At 41.0% G+C, this 17,876-nt stretch overlaps 1 protein-coding gene across 5 annotated transcripts in view; it reads right to left on the bottom strand.

The window, feature by feature from the left end:
• NRXN3 (neurexin 3) overlaps positions 1-17,876 on the bottom strand; it is a 1,034,251-nt gene that overhangs the window by 692,122 nt on the left and 324,253 nt on the right. For all 5 annotated transcript variants that reach the window (XM_009280739.2, XM_019472456.1, XM_019472458.1 and 2 more), the window contains one exon: positions 11,088-11,114. In XM_009280739.2, the coding sequence (XP_009279014.1) occupies positions 11,088-11,114 (27 nt within the window). The remainder of the gene's footprint in view (positions 1-11,087; positions 11,115-17,876) is intronic.

Here is a 17,876-nt window from a genome sequence, read left to right as displayed (position 1 = left end):
TGTATTTAGGCTGCTCAGCACATGAACTGAGAGAAGAAACTAGAAAATCTCCAGCTGCACCACGAGATGGTGCTCAGCCCCCTCTGTAACAGGCACATGGAGTACCACCGGAGTCAGGAAAGTTTGCTTGGACTGGGTACTGACACCCCCAGCCTAAGCACACACAGACAGCTGGGCTCATAAATTATTCCCTCTATGCAGCCCTGCTGGATACAGCATTCCCTCCCCAAAAAAACCCCGCCGTGTTGCTGGAGGAGTCACCCGGCCAGTGAGAAATTGCAAAAAATACCACTGAGCCTGCCGAGGTGGAAACTTGAAATCTACCACAATTGCGGCGAAAATCTTGAAGTTTGGATAACCTTTTCAGTTCATTCAGGAAAATAAGCTCCATGAGAACTATGCAAAAAAAAAAAAAAAAAAAAAAAGAGTCTTGCATTTTCATATAAGTTTTCACACTGCTCCATCTGCTCTGTTGCATTTTAAAATGCTTGAAATAAATTGAAGTGTGACCAGTGAGAGAAATATTATAAACTTTGTTTACAATGACAACTGGTCAATTTTATTGGCACTGCTTTCAATGGCTTTCAGTGATGATTTAGGAAGAAAGTTTCCCCCAATCTAAAATTACTCTAAGCAGCAAAATATCATAATATAATAAATTGGAAGCAACAAAGCATGGAACTAAATGAGGCTAATTTTCTGCCCATCACAAAAAGGCAGTGATATTACCCACACTTGTGGCATCAATATTTTGGCAATTCTAGGACTATGATCAGTATTTTCATGAGAGAGAGCGAGGCTGTGGCAGAATAGTCTATGGTAACAATGTAATTGGGGTGTATGCAATTACTGTTACGCTATAATGGTAACTACCAGTATATGACTTGGGCAACTGTGTACTGACCTCCAGAAATCTCAGTGGTCATCTACAAATATCCTTCTTCCCTTCCTTTCTTGTATTAAAGTTGAGTCAGAGTTGTTACATGATATTTGATGCCATCTTCCACAGTAGAACTGGCTACATTTTAGCAGCAATGGATATTTAATTTATAATGGCCCTTATAAACTCCTGGCTTCATTCACTATCCTACTGAGCAAACTCACCTTACAAGCCTACAAGGAAAGAAAAACCTCTCACATTTCTATAGCTCTTTCAAGGGGCCTCTTTGCAATTAAAACATTTTTATATTATTTCTTCCTTTAAAAAAGAATGATGAAATTCCAGCATCATTTGCGCCTGGCATTTTTTCTGTTGCACTGAATGTGCAAACCCACTTTATTCAAATTAGACCTTGTGCCGTTATAAACTTTACAAGATGCACACATCTTCAACTGTACATGCCAATTGGAATGGAGGGAATCCATTCAAATCTAGAACCCCTCACATGCAGCAAAAGGACTTGGGTTTTGGGGCAATGAAACATCAAACATATGACATCTTTCCCCAGCTCAGCTAAGAAAGGTTTGTGGTTTTGCATGCAGCAGAACGATTTGGCAAATACTGTCCCTCCTCCTGAAGCTAAGAGCTAAATTCCAAGAAGAGTTTGCTCAAGAGGAGCACCATGCCAGTTGGAAGACCACAATTTTGTTTAAATGCTTGAATGCTGTAAGAACATATTTCACTAGGCAGTTCCAAAGATGCTAACAGCTTGGTGAAGGTGGCAACAGTTTGCAACCTGAAAGATGCTGATGTGAGTCAAAAGCAACATGTGCCAGCTACATTTCTTCTTTTCCCTACCCGTTCAAAACAGTGGGCTGAAAAATTTCAAATAAGATTCCCCTACAAAAAGGGGGAACAGAAAACACTAATTCAAATTATGTCAGCATGCTAACAGTTTCTTAATACACAATTAAACCCTTACCTGAACGTACTCTTGCATTAGCAGTTAATTAGCATAATAACTTCCCTGTTTTGTTTCAAGCTTGCTGGTGATTCCCTAACTCAGAGTCATGAGCAAACAAAAATAATAAGATACCCTTGGACGATTAAAACTGTACCTGGTGATTTGACCTCCAATACATGATCAGGCCTGGATACTGTGAAATCCAGCAAGAAGAAAAAGCTATTTTTCCATAATGAAGTGTGCACACATGACTTTAATATAACAACCACTGAAGTGACACGAATCAAAGATATTTAACTAGGAAAATGACATGAGAACTTCTCTCAGGCTTTCTAACTTTTCACATTCAGAATGAAAATGTTCAGCCTATTGCATTTTCCACTAGCTAGAAAATGGTTTATGATGATATAAAAAATCTTCACCACTGATCAAACACATCTGTGGTATCTTGGCCAGGTTCCTTGTCTTCCCATGCATTGATTTCCCTTTGCACAAGAGAAGCAAGAAGTCAACAAATGTTTCCTTGGCCCTGAAACCTCAAGAATCAGCTTTTCTTGAGAAGAGTAGAAGCTAAGCAATTAGAAAAGAAGACATCACCACTGAAAGGTTTGCTAAGGGCAAGTTTCCAGAGAAGCAGCATCGACACAAGCTTCCCATATGCATCATACACCAGTGTGCACCAGCTCGACCAAGTGAGACTCTCTCTGGAAGAAGGGTTCCTGTTCTTTCTGACTCTTTCTGTCCCTGCACAAACAGTAAATATTTCTAAGGTGCTTCTTTCAGAGGCAGACCACAAACCTGCAGCTCACCTTTCTGCAGCTCATTTCAGGGAGGCCAATGTTCAAGCACAGAAACACCAAAGGATGTTTTTAAAGTAAACTTCTATCTTACTCCTCAAGCACCTGTGTGCAATTGCAGTTCTTTGCTCCCTGAGAGAAATTTTCCAGCAGCAGTGCCTTTTGCCAGACAAACCAGCCTTGCAGTGCAAAATACAGAAATGTGATGGGTCATGGTGGCAGAAGGACAGTAGCAGTCGCTACTGAAGTAGGTGGGTGGTGTGAGGACTGCTAATTGTGGAAAAAAGCTCCCAGCTGTGGAGAGGCAACTTTTTGCTGTCATTATCAACCCTCTCACCATTCATGGAAACAGTATCCAGTATTTAAGTCCTAATGCAGTCATTGTTTGATTTTAAGATAGTCAACAGCCTGTCATGTCTTAATCCTGGAAACAAAACATTTAGTACTGCTACACAGCTCCCTGATATTACCACTCACACAGCAAGTTTCCTCAAATCCAATGCCTTGTGTAGGAAAAGAAAAATCAATGAAATGGAAAAAGAAATGACCAAATGCTCGATGCCTGGACACTATAGGCGATACTGATTCAGTTTACCTTTGGCCCTCTATTTCACTGTAAGGCAGCAAAAGCATTGGCTTTTTAAGCCCTATAGCATGATGTCCACAAACTTTGAAGGCTATAGTTGCTTCCTGAGTGTACTGGGTCTGGCTGGGAGGGAGTTAATTTTCTTCATAGCAGCCCTCATGGTGCTATGTTTTGGATTTGTGAGCAAAACAGTGTTGATTACATACAGGCTGGGGGAGAGTGTGTGAGCTGTGTGGTACTTAGCCACCTATGGGGGTTAAACCAAAACACTGAAGAAAGTGCAAGTGATGACAGCTGATCTGAAAGGAACACAAATCAATTTATACAAAGAATGTGGCCAAAATTAGAAACTGAGAAGTGTACAAGGTTTTCTATCAAAGCCTGTTTTTTTCCCAGGCATCCTGGCTGAGATCCTGCAAACACTGCAACAGGAAAGGAAGCAAGACTTGCCATGTTCCCCAAACAGACATGGGAAAGGAAGCTCACATTATAACAACTGGTAGATAAGAGAAAAACGTTGCTGACCAGCAACTAGTTAATTCAATGTATCATTAAAACAAAACCCAGTACCACATGACTTCAAAAGTTATCCTACCCACAAACTTCTTCCTAGGTTACTCCAAGGTTCACCCACAGCATCTTTCTCCTCTGGCAAAAACAAAAACAAAAACAAATTAAAAACCACCCCAACCTTTTCATATCCCATAATCTTTGTTATAGCGTCCAGAATCCAAATATTTAATTGGAATTTCTAACATTAAATAATGGGTATCTAGCTTAGCGACTGACAGGGTGATTGATATGGTAGTTTTGACTCTGCCCCCTTCACAACAGTTCTCATTTTTAGTTATAATCCCATGGAAGAGGTCAGAGGCTACAGGAATTGGAAATTCTATATATAAAAACATACAGCACAAAGACAGCCTTTCAAGAAGTGGCAAGGAGTCAAGAAAAGCTGCTGGGGTGCGAACGATAGCCAGTAAACTGGCATAGCTGTTTTCCAAAAGTGGGTCATTGATTCCTGACAGATGATTGCTGAGTTTCCAAGGTTACTTTTCTTTCCTGTTAGGTCCCAACGCAGTAATTTAGTTAAAAAGAACGCAGAATGCGTTCTGCCAAGCGCTGCTCTCAACAGCACCATCTCTTCAAACTGATGACCTTAGAAGACCTGCTGAAGTCTCTCCCTGAGCACTAGAACTAAAGGGTCAAGACTAGGGACTTTCAAAGGATGTGACAGTATTAGCTGGAACATGAAGGCTAACTGCTGCTAACTAAGAGCTGGGGCTAGCTGAAGTCTAGTAAACATGGACCTGCATTTGTAGCCCAGATTTACGGCCCTTGAAATATTCTGGGATGCAGGGACCTTGTGATATCGCAAACTGCAGTTTAGGATTGCAGAAATTAATTAATTATGCCACAGCAAAACCTTAATCTTCATGGCACTGTCTGGATAAGGAGGATTAAAGACACTGTGAAAAGCTTTCACTCATTACACCCAGTGCTCTGCACCCAATAATGCAAATCACTAGACCCTCTTTGCCGGTCACTCCTTATCCAGTATCCACTGAGCCTTAAGGCTCACTGATTTGGCCTTAAATTTACTGATAAGGTAGCACCCAACATAGCCAGCAGTGCTTGTGCTAATTAGCGTTTGCTTTTCTTTTTCTTATTAACTATTCAAAGTCTCATTAGAGATGCTCTCTCTGGGTTGTCCTCAGACAAAATTAATCACATAAAATACTTGCTTCCTCCTAGATCCTAAAGCTTGAGTTTCCAGTTTTGTTCCAATTTTCTTTGAATAAAAGAACAGAGTGGATGTTCTGGCAACTAATTACAGAATCTAATCTACAGAAGACAGATTGTCTAGACAGCAGGGAAGCAGAGCAGCTTCTCGTATGCGCTTCACCTTTTGCCTCTCACCTAGATGGAAAATGTCCTTGCGGAACCCAGCCCCAAAGGGTCTTGTTCTCTCCATTGCAACTGGTAACTGCATGGACTTTGTCACTACCTTTTTAAAACAAGCTCAGGAGCACTATTTCACTTTGTAGGGGTACCAAGCAACCTCTGAGTTGAGAGCTAAGTCAAGAGGTTTTTTCCAACCGGGGACTTGGAGTGGACTTGAATCAAGCAAGTCTGAGACAAAATAGCTCACTTTGTAGTAGTAGTAGCTGCCACAGGGAAGAGGAATTTGTTGGGTTACGTGATAAAGCTTATCTGCACACCCACAGAGGAGCTCAGAGAGACAACAGCAGGAGGGGGAACCTAAATAATATCTTCTTGGGTTACATCCAGGCCAGTCACAGGGGCCATCAGCCCATCAGAGGCCCATCTGCACAAGCCCAGAGGAGCACAGGGGCACAGTGGCAGGTGGGAACACAAATCAAGGACTCCTGAGGAATGAACACCTTATCTGGGCCTCTCCCAGGGCTGTCCCAGCAGAGACATTAGCCCCAGAGTCCAAGCATGAAACTCATCACCATAAGTCATCTGGAGCAGCTCTTGAGATCATCTTTTGGACTAAGGAGGTTGCTGCCTAGGGTGGGACATATGTGATGCAGGGGGAAAGCAGTTTGGGATCAGACAGGCTTATTATGGAATGTTTAGGGGACAAACCAATGGCAGGAAAAGGGAGGAGTTTAGGTGATTTTGGGAGGAACAAGAGTGGGAAAATGGAGGAGTAAGGGGATAAAAAGGGCTGGTCATGTGTAAATAGTTGCTGGTCAGTATGCTTGCCTGGCTGTGTCCTGCACCTGATCAGTGCACCCTGTCCTGTCTTCTTATTAAATTCCTTTCTAACTCTTGCCTGGGTGAGGGCTCTCTATTCTGTGTGCATGAGGGTGTACAGGGGTGTGAGTGCAGCAACTGGAGTCGGACCATGGGTCAGAGGGCCCGTACGTCCGTGCTGCCAGAAGCTGGAATGAGCACAGGTTTGCAAGTAAGTGTGTGGTCACTAGCAAAGTGCCTGCCAGGAATACATCTCCAACCTCGCTACTGGTTGAACCTGGGAACACGGAGTGGCAGTAGCCTCACCCCTCTCGGGCTGTTGGATCCAGCATGGTATGTTTTCCTCTAACAGAATTCTTAGTTTACCATCTGACAAAATACCTGGGAAGACTGCTGTTTCATCACCTGACAGAAGGAAAGGTCTTCCAAAGACAGGCTTGCTCCCTTACCTTCTTCTGCATTGCAGTGCAGCAGCAGCACAAGGCCAGACCAGCGCCCTGAGTCTGAGCCTGCTCAAAGGTGAGACTGTTCTCAGCTAGGCTGGGCAGATGCTATAGACACCAGCTTTGCTTTCACCACTACTATATGACATACTAATGACTCATCACTTTTCAGGCTGCATAAGCATTCATTTCTTCCTGATTATGTTTAAATGGAGTTAGGAGATACTAGAGTCACAAATACGATGTGTATGTTTAATCACACCTCTTCACTTTCCAAATAATGTTTTCATGTTAGAATACTATTAAGCTTTTATTAAAATGCCAGCAACATCACTAGGAATCAGATAAGTGCACTTGGTTTTACAATATTTTGATTAGATTAGAGTTAGCACGGCTTCCTATTTACTTGTGAAGATATGGAAAAAAGAAACTTTAAACCTCTCCCAGAGAGTTACACATCATAGGTTCATATTTTATGTTGTTACGGGTTATGGGTTGACGGTTGACCTCAATGATCTTAGAGGTCCAACCTTCCAACCGTAATGATTCTAGGATTCTACAGTGGCACTTACTAAAACGAAACATTAATGTTGCATTGAATTAAGGCACTAAATACAGTAAGCATGGCAACTGAGAAGGGAGAGCCAATCTCATATCCTAGCTGTCTTCTATTGTCAAAGACCAGTCCAAAATTAATTGGATCTGAAACAGCATGCTAACTGTGAGGCCTCATAGAGACACAGGATCAACTAGTAGTGATCGAACTGTGATTTTTCATCCTCTTCCATTTGTGCTTTTAGCAACAGGTAAGAGAAGAGGATCAGGATTTGCTGAGGCTTCACAAGTCACATGAAAATAGGTAACGGCTTGTCTGGCATGCTTTAGTGAGAAGAAAAGGCCTCATTATGAAACAACAGGCAATAAGACAGAAGTATTCACTGTCCCAAAGGCAGCTACTTTTGGAAGATCAAACCTCCCATAAAGGTAGCATCAAACTACGTGACTATGACTGCTGACACGCCACATAAAAGGTTTGGGAGAAGGAGAGAGACCTAGGCCAAGAAAAATAATATAAGCAGTATCCTAGAAAGAACACAAAGTGAAGACACCTCCAAAAGCTAGTAAATCTGTAGCACACACAGCCCTGTCCTCCACACTTAATACTGGGTAGAATGCTGAAAACTATCCCCATCTGGACTGATATGAAGTGGGGTCACTGAAAAGTGAGTAAGAAATTTAAGGACTAGATACCTTTGAAAAAATAAAGAAAAATCAGGGCACCAGATATTCTGACACAAACTATAAAACTATCACAATAACTTTAACTTTCTTTAAAGTGAACTATGTATTTCAAGAAACAGTTTACAGGAGATGGACCAAAGAGCTACTTTTCTTTAGGAAATCCTATTTAAAAACCCAAAATATATGTATGCAAAAATATAAGGGTATTTAGACTATACCTATTTTCCCATAAATCCAGCCAATGAAATAGTGCTATCTGTTATGTCTGCATTATGTTGAGGAATCATTCAATGCACCTTCACACAGTGTATTTTGGGATCCTGATCCTGCTTTTGGTTATGCTGATTTTACACTCAGAGGAAAAGAGAGTTACTACCCATTTACATCTGTATAAGCAACAACACTGTTGGGTCCTTCTAAATTCATACTCTGTCAGTGTGCAGAAACAGATAAGATCAGTTTAGGTATCTTCAAGAGTGAAAGGAGAGGATGAGAGGAGTATTAAAATAAATACAGAGAAAGTTAAAAAATGTTCCTATTCTAGGAAACGATGTTAGTCTTCCTTTTCAGAACTGAGATATGACAGTGATGAGAAACAGAGAGAGGGTAAGAAGAAATGAAGTGATGGAAAACAGTATTTTGCATCAGATATATGACGACCCAAAGATATGCAAGCAAAAAACCCTTAATCCTTTCAATGAAAATTAAGAGCAAGTATATTGAAAATTAAATGCTTACCTGGGACAATATACTAGACTCTTCTCAAATGGCATGAGCTTCAGTGGTTGCTGTGGTAGGCTCTTTAACCTACATGTTCCAAAAGTGTAGAGACCCCAAAAGTACAGCTCTGTTTACCTTTAAAACCATGCACTAGGTCCCTTCTATTCAGTTAGCAATGGTGACTGCTCAACCTGAAACTCTTCAACTGATTGGGAATCCCATTTGTCAAGTTACTTTAAAACACTTCTGCTCATTTCAACAGACCCTGGCAGACCCATCTGTGTGTGGATAACTCCCTCTGCACAAGAAAATGCAAGAATGGTTACAGTGATATTTGGTCTGCTCCTGCCTAACCATATTTTATTCATGCAAGAGTATACAGTTTTTCATCAATCAGTTCCCAGCAGGTTCCCTTCTAGAAAGTAGGACAGATGACCCGAGTCATTGCAACAGGCAGCAACAAAATAAGGTGTTGGAGAGGCTAGGAGTAGGGTTGTTCATTTTCAGCAAAGTATCATGAAAAATAAATTAGGAAAATCCAAAGTGTTTTAAAATAAACAAATAAATGCAAACCTTCAGAGGAAGTCTGTATTTAAAAATGTAACAGGCTCAACTATTAAAAATGCATGGAAGCAAAATGATTCAAGATGTTTTGATGCTTATGGGGAAACTAACAAAAGCACTGGATTCAGACTGTCTTCCCACTGCTCTGATTATAGGAGTCTCTTTTTCCCTCTTTTTCTTTTTTGAATGTTTCTCCCAATTACTGCTAGATTTTGATTTGCATGAAAACCAGACCATTGCTCCTTGCTACTAAAGCTGATTTCCCACCTGAAGATAGTCTTCCATAGCTAAGCCTTTAACAGCCAACTGTCATCAAAAGTTGAAGATGATGACAACAACAGCAGATTGTTGTCCAGTGCCAGAGGAGCTGATATGGATACTCAGATGACACGCATCAACAAGAACTATGGTGCGAGTTACAGGTGGCTAAGCAGCAAGACCGTATGAAATCTTAGGAAGCAAAAGATCCTATTTTTATGCAAATGTCCTCAGCACTGCTGGGTAAAAACTGGCAATCTCAGTTAGCAGAGATTCAAGACACTTTTTCCTATTACCCACTCTATCTTGAAATACAGTGTTAAAACTTCGAAGAGCAAAAGGAATTCAACAAGAGCTGTCAAGCTTTGAGTCATACAGGACTAATCCCACACAGCCCTGCAATAGGGCTGAAGAAGGCTGCAGTTCTCAATGTTGTGAACTCATGATCAAGCTCCTACAGCATATCAGGGCTCACGGCTGGAATAATCACACATCAGCCAATGCTTTGGCTTGTCCCTGGCTACAGGCTCCCAGGGACCACTTCCCAAGACCAAGAAACTAATTGCTTCCACTTCCCTGCAAAGTAGAATCTCATCAGCTGGCAGTGACCAGGAGGGAAAGCTGATCTATTATCTGCTTTGTGTGGTTTTTTTTTTCTATTTGCAACCACAGAGAACCTTTTAAATTTTGCAAATATTGTACATGGGGAAAAAACCCAAACAACTGCTGTCTGCTGTCTAACACTACAAACCTACTCTTAGTCCAAAACTACGGAAAAGCTGTTAAGAAACTGCTTTACAATAAGATTCCTTTGGTGATGCTACAATTGGCTTTGCTACTTGAAAGCTCTATGTTTGCTTTTGGGGCTGCAACACACTTCTTTCCACCTTCCTGCTAGCTTGGATAGGGCTCACTGGTGAGCAAAAAAAACCCAAGAAAATACATGGACCATCCTTGCCTTTTAATCTCTTATAGCATTTCCAAAGCGATGTTTAGCCTTCCATAATCTTTCCACATAAAATCTAACACAGAGGATCTGCCAGTTCAGGAATCTGGTTTCAAGTAAGATAAGCCTCAAAGCACACTTTAGAGCTAAACAGCTCCATTCTTTGTGAAGTGCTTTTTACTTTGAGGCCTACATCAACTTTGACCAGCTCTTTGAAGTAGAACTGAAAAGATTTTGTTTGCTCAATCAGTCTAGAATTGGATATGATCTTTCATTATTATTTTTCACAGAGATTTTATAAACCTTCTTCCCTACTTTTACAGACTGAAAGGGATCTTCTGTGACCTAAAGTTTCAGCTAGAATTTATTATAGAAACCTAAGAGTGGTAAATGCTATATAAAAGGTTATCATGTAACTCTGACAATATACTCAAAAGCTAACATCTAATTTTTCCTTCTTCTGTACCCAAATAAAACTGACTTTGAATAAATATCAGGTTAAGTTGTCACCATTCTGAAATAAAGTAAGAGTTTGAGGTGGGTTTGGTTTGTTTTGTTTTTTAAATACGCATGCCTTTTTTGTAGTGGAGAAGTGCATACAGTACCTGTTGTTATTCTTATGTGGTTCTTTAAAAGTTTTCATAAAGACAACAGGTTACCTGTGAAATATAATATCAGCTCATCAGGTTCCTCAGGTGCTCTTCTGCAAAGCTATGAAATAACAGTTCATCTCTTCCTTGGAGAAACCTAACACAAAATTTTCACATACAATCACCGTGAGGTCTTCCCTCCTCCCCCCCAGCTTCATATCCCACCCAACCCTTCAATTTCAGATGATTTTTTTTTAAAAGAAAAGAAAAAAAAAGAAAAGAAAAGAAAAACAGCTTATAAAACAGCAAATAAAATAAAGTTATTTTAATATATATAGAAAGAGAACAAAATGAAACTTGAGGGAAAACTTACTGGCGTTACAGTTTATCCTGATACAGTCTAGATGGGGAAAAATAAATGAAAGATGAAATTGCATCCTTCAAGGTAACAGCTGCAGACATCCAAAAACAATCAGTCCACCCTTCCGGGGACAGACACACGCAAAGAGATGTGGCCATTTTATACTTATATACAGTCTGTACAAGTTCAGGAGTGGGTGTATATGTACAGTATATTCTACATAAATATCTGGTACATAAATATATATATATACACACACATATATATACACATATGTATAGAGAGATATACCAATATACATATATATCCACGTTGACACAGAAAGCTGTTTTCTTTTTATAGAAACCTATGCATCTAAGAGTATCTTCTACTCCAGACCATGAACTGATGTGAATTACAATAAAAAAATTGACAATTAAGGCAGAAAAAATCTCCCTCAAAATGCAAGTCATACTCCAGCGTCATTTTGCTTTTTAAAGACCTTTAGCAATTTCTCTGAGAAGCTTGAAGCTCAAAGTCAACTTTTACACTTGGTTTCTTTTGAATTAATTTGTATTGTTATTGCATAAATACACCATCTGTCCAACACAGAATACCTGTAAAATCAGCCTATGAGATTTGTTGGTGCAATATTTAACCCTTTCCAGCTCTCCCAAAGACAGACCCTCTTCTCATTCCCCCATTGCCAGCCCAGAACACTTTTTAATATGTGCACAGACACCTTTAACACTGTCCATTCAGGTGAGGAAAGGGTTAATATACTGCCTAGTTTATGTCCTATCATAAAATGGCCACTTGCAAACAGCTAACCGCACGAACGCCCAGCCCAGATTTCAGCTAGTTCTGGAGGTTGGGAATACTTTTTTTTTGCTTGATGGGGAATGGGGATTTCTTTCAAAGGTCCCCAGCCCTGCCAGTTCCTCAGAGCCCAATCTCGCCTTGCTGTCTGAACGCTAAGACTGAATGGGATGCTCGTAACGTTCAGGGAGAAGATGAAATGGGCAGTGAAGTGGCAATCTGGGAATCTTTGCTGGCTCTGCTTCATTCAGAAGTTACAGGCAATGGAGGGACGAAGAGGGGTACAAGGAAAGACAAATAGGGCTATGCTTGTGGAATCTAATAAATGGTAACTGAGGAGTCTGCACAAAGAAAACAAGTTGAGGTAGGGGAGCCTGAGCTGGAGGGCTTCTGAGCATTGCTTCTCTCATTTAACAAACTAATGCTCAACATATCTCAGGACACGACCCATAAGAGGATCCTTCGTTTATAAATGCCTACTTACAGCCTTGTGAATATCCATTACTGTGGTGACTGACATGGGTAAGAGCTATCATATCAGTGCTATTATGTATCTTGAGCCATGCTGACCTTCTCTCAGGAAATCAAGGCCAGGAATAATAGCACCATGCTACTGGACACCCTGTCTGGACAACTAAAGCTTTGACCAGCAAGGACAGTCGTATTTATTACAGAGATATGGCCCAGCAAGAGAGATTATACAGAATGGCAGAGAAATATAATGCAGTTTGCTGCTTAACTGGACCAATTTTATGTTTACTCAGACAAATGTAGGAAAATTATTTCAGCAGCTGAAACTAAATGCAGTTCTTAAAAAAATGAAAGAGGGGAAAGAATAAGAGTCTATAAATAAAGAGCTGTAATAAGCAGGGACACACCAATCAGGAGCACCATAGCCAGAGAGAGTCTGTTTTCAAGCAGAACTTCTCTTGAGAAAATCTGGGTTTGGTTTTGTGCGATTAGGTTTGTCATGTGTCGTCAACCGCAACAGAAAAGTGGGAGCAAACAGTCCTGGAGCAATTGGTACGATCACCATACAGTGGTGGCTATATCCCTTACAGGAGTTGGGTAGGGTAAGGGGAGCTCTGAAGTACATGCTGGGGAACTTCCCTCTATAACCTGACGGAGAGTGAGAGCAAGAGCGAGAGAGACTCCCACGTTGCACTGCAAGCAAGTGAGATCAAGAGAGTTGTTACAGCTGGAACAACACGAGATATCTTATGGGCTAAACAGTAAGTGTGCTGGAAAGGGAAACATGGCTGGTCCTCAGCAACATCCGTCAAAGTTAGAAACTAAAACCATTGTTGTGTTATTGATGGCTGCAGAGAAGTTTTGCAGTTTTAATTTTTTTGCAGGAATACCGAAATAACTACATGTCCCAGGGCTTACCCCCAGGCTGAGTCACTGACTGCTCCAGGTGAAGGGATTGACGTTTCAAACTGAAAACCAATGTAGTCCTCATCCTGGCTGCTAGATTTCTATTTCAAAGGACAGCGAGAGACCAGGCCACAGAGGGGGTTGCCCTGACAACTACCACGGTGCTACTAGATCTCCAGACTGCGAGCACGAAGGCTCTGCAATGCCATGCAATGGGGTGCCAGGCAGAAATGCCCAAGCGCACTCCAGAAGGACCAGTTACTGAACAAGACTTGGTCCAGCTGGGTCAGTGGGGATCCCACACGGTAGCTAAGCTAGCACATCTGCCTGCACTGCTACACCAGCACCACCATACTCTCCACACTACCTTCAGAGAACAAGTACAGGTGGTTTTTTTTTCATTTCCTTAATTCTGAGCCTTGCCCAAAGCAACTAAAAAAAATTTCCAATCATTAATACATGAAGCTGTTTTCTCCCTCTTACATGAGTTTTAGAAAGGAAGAAAGTACCTATTTTCCTCTAAAATAGTACAATGCTACAAATCCAGAGCAAAGTATGCTTTCCCTGGCAGTAAGGTACAGGTTTAGCCTGGTCTTTGTGCTCAAAACAGCAGCAGCTGGGGGATTCAGGAATAATTAAAAAAAACCACTTGGGATTCCTCCTGCACAGTACTGGGGCAATAAGACTTCTGGTAATCGTTGTCTCAGTAATCAGGGGCTCTCAGTACTGTTACCAACTTCTACTGATGGGATTTGATTTATTTAGGTATGACTGCATTCCTGACTCAAAAGAGGTTTTCCCTTGCTTTAGGTTTTGAAGATGAGTATGCCTAAACAGCTGTAAATCCAGTCACCTGCCAGTTCAGCAACTGGATGAGGAATCTGGAGGACAGCGGTAAAGTGAAAACACAGTCTGTAACTATACAGGGAGCAGAATGAGCTGGGAAGACCTTCTACAGTACCTTCTTTCATTATTATTCCTAATGTAAACCAGAAGCTGCTTCCTTAGTGCTCAGATGGAAGGTTTTCCAGAGCACATCACCTGGAAAATGGGCCAAAGACCCTCTCTTTGGAAAAGGTTAAGTAGCTCCAGTGCAATTAGCTGACACTAGGGATTCATTGCTTGAATGGAGAAATCTTTAGTAGCAGACAGAAGTCTCTGCAAATTAGGCCTGTATTTCTTACCATTTGTATCTTTGTGCCTGAAAATAGTGATATTTATTTGACATGCTAAGGCCCCAGACTGTTTTTTCCTTGAATCAGGAAAGAAAGTCACCTTTTTTGCGTGAGGACAAAGCGTTTGTTCCTTTTGATAAGCATCCACATGTGGTTATGGAAGAGCACTTTAAGGCAAGACTAGGACAAGAAAGATAATCGGGGCCTGGCTGTTTCTAAGCTCACTCTAGGTTATTTCCTATGGGGAAACCAGATGAGGTCCTGTGCACGCTCTTACCCCATGCTATAGATTGTCTCCTTGCCTCTCTCTTACTTGCATGCACCTACCTGTAACTGGCAGCTGACATATTTTTGTATGTCTATGAAAATTAAAAAAAAAAAAATCAAAAGCACTTGTGTGTACTGATTATAGAAAAGAAATTTATTAATGAGAAACTGTGAATGGGCATACACTTACAGGTATGAGTGTATGATTTGCACAAAAGGAAATTTGGCATAGAAGTTCACATACATTTAAAAAAGAAAAATAGAAAATGTGCCTACTCTGTTTGTATGTAGGAATGACAAAAGAAACTTTGCATTTTGGAGAGGCAAAGATGTCTTTGACACCCCTGAGGAGATATCTTAGGAAAAGATAGTCAAGAGGGATGATTACACTTCCTTACAAGAGAACTGACTCAGATTAACAAGAGGCAGGCAGTATTTATTCTAGTCACCAGTGACCTGAAGACAAGCCAGGCCAGGAAGAAAAAAATCTGAAATATTACTTAATAAAAGTCAGTGACACTATAACCCTCCCAATCATCAATGGGAGGAAAAAAAGTGAAGGTCTATCTCCCTATCGGACCAGCCATTTCTTTCCCTTTCTGCACATCTTCTCAGCATCAGAAATTATTCCCAAGTATGTTCCAAGCCATGATTTGCTTCATTTCTCTCTCTCCTTCCACTCTAGACCCATTTCTTCAGAGTCCTTCTCAACAGAAGTGAGATCTGTATCACATTTGAACTTCTAATCTTCACACAACAAACACTCAAACTACTGTGAGACGTACTGTCAACATGCAGATTGCAGTGCCTCGGGCACCCACATGGGAAAGGTCTGAAACAACTTCCTCGCCCCTCTTTCTTAGAGAATTATTCATCCCTGCTCTTCGTTTCCCTCCCACCTTCTACAGCAAGCACCCAGCCGCCCATGCCCACCCACGCCTGCTGTACGATGTATCTATCCCCTGTTTGGTTTGGACACTGAATGCTGAGGGGGTGAGTGGGATATGCCAGCCCCTGCAGGCTGCTCTGTACGCTCTGTTCTCAGGGCTGTTTGCTGTGCGGGCCGCAGGCTTCAGGCCTTTGAAGGGTTGAATACCATCTTTTGATTTACCATGGCTGATGGGGTATGGGAAAGCTTTACAACTGAAATACACAGAAGAGTTAAAAAAAAAAAAAAAGAAAAAACAACGTAGGAAAGACTTTAATAACCACACAAATGATAATAAGTAATCACATGGAATAGATCAAAGAAGAGAAGAAAGAGACAGCTCTTAGTAATAGTTTTAAATGACTTATAAGAAAAGCACAATTAAATAATTCACCACTCAAAACAGTCTTTGTTTGCACACATCTGTCATGGGTTAGACACTTGGGGGGATGCTGACACATAGCTAGTCAGCACCGAGCATGCTCAGGTCTTCAGAGGTGGTGCTGATGACTGTTTCTCACTGGTAAGGGGATTTTGGCAGGGTCAGATAATGAAGATTTGGTTCTTGTTTGTGACATTTTGGCTATGAACAGTCTCCTTAAAGAGTTAGATGTGACTTACAGTAAACAACGGAAAATGAATGGCTCTGGTAAGGTCATTCCTCCTCAAATTCTGTTTCTTCAACAGCAAGGTAACTTTGCCTTTTTGATAGAAGGTAAGTCCTGTTTCAAGGAATATATCTGACAGCTTTATAAACCTGAAGAGAGGAGAGGTGAAGCTCAATCCAGGTTCCAACAGTCTAAACTACCCTTCTGTTGAGTTGGGCACAGAAGGAGGGTGCTGACAGGTTTCCACTGATGCAGCCTGTAGTCACTTTTGGGGGAAGATTCAATCTCACAAAAGTTTCCAGCTGAAAAGCTGGCAAATCTGGCATACAAATTGCTTCAGTCCCTGCAACTACACAAAAGTAGCCTTCAGTTAACACGGTTTGGTTTACAGATTTTGTCCCTGTATTAAACCACCAATGACGCATTTCTTTCCAAACATATGTAGACCATATGTCAATTCTTTAGTCACGTCTTTTAAATGCCAGATAGTAAGAGTTGAACAGTCCACCTCTAGGCTAGGTAATGGTGTAACAGACCCCAGCGAGTGTTAAAAGTGACCAATGCCAATCAGGCACACAATGTAGACAGGCCCTGAGGGAAAATATTGTCTGCCAGCATGATATAAGGAAAACTGGAATGGAAAGAGTAAGCTGTAAAAAATTGTAAGTATATTCAGGGTAATCTAAATATACCCTCCTCGTATTCACATAGGGTCTAAGCCTAGGAGGCCCTGAACACCCAAAAGGAGCAATTCCCCCTGTTCTCATTGATTTTAAAGGAAGATGAAGATATAACAGAATCAAACAAGTGGTACCTTTCTCAGAAGAAAAAGTGATAATTTTTGATGAAGACTGGCAGTTTTCATGCTGTAGTACTTTTCATGTGGGAGTATCAAAGGCGACAGAAGCAGCAGTTACTAAAATACCACTACATCCCTGGCAGGTTGCGAAGTATTCTCTCTCCAACAAAGAGAGAAACTACGGCATGCAAGGTAAAAGAACTGGCTCTGGGTTACAAGGGGGTAGCGTAGAGCTAAGCAGATATTCAGCTGCCCCATCACTTCCCCAACAGAAGCATACCACTGCCAGTCTTCCAGTGATTAAGTTTATTCTCTGAGAAGAAAATGGCTAGCAATAATTGCCAAGAAAGGAAACAGTGGTGAAAAAAAAAAATCTCATTTTGCCAGATTATTAGCACCAACTGTATTAGATGAGAAGAAAATGCAGACATATATATATATATATACTCACATGCACTGGAGTTTTGTGAAAGATTCTCTTTGCACATGTAAGAATGCTCGACAGCAATTCTTTTGAGCTGTTCTCCAGAGAAACCCTGCAAATCTATGAAATTTTCCTTCACTTAAAATTAATATAGGCAGAGGCGGCTATCATCAGAGTGCTGTTTCTCTTTATTTGAGAAGTTACTGTCATAGCTGAAATTGACCTATTCCCTCTGTCCTCTAGGTCAGTCTGGATAGCACAGCAACTGCTCCTATGCTAGCTAGACACTCAATAGCACTTTACACTTCTTCAGTCAGGCTAAGCAGAGCATATATATATATTCCAAACAGGAACTCTGTAACACTGCATTTTCTTTTTTTTTTTTTTTTTTTTAAAAAAAAAGAAGGTTTTTCTAAGCCCTTTTG

This window comes from Aptenodytes forsteri, unplaced genomic scaffold, assembly GCF_000699145.1.
Source record: "Aptenodytes forsteri isolate BGI_AS27 unplaced genomic scaffold, ASM69914v1 Scaffold193, whole genome shotgun sequence".
Lineage (NCBI taxonomy): Eukaryota > Metazoa > Chordata > Aves > Sphenisciformes > Spheniscidae > Aptenodytes > Aptenodytes forsteri.
The sequence above is the reverse complement of the archived record's forward strand: the minus strand, read 5'-3'. Positions and strand labels throughout refer to the sequence as shown.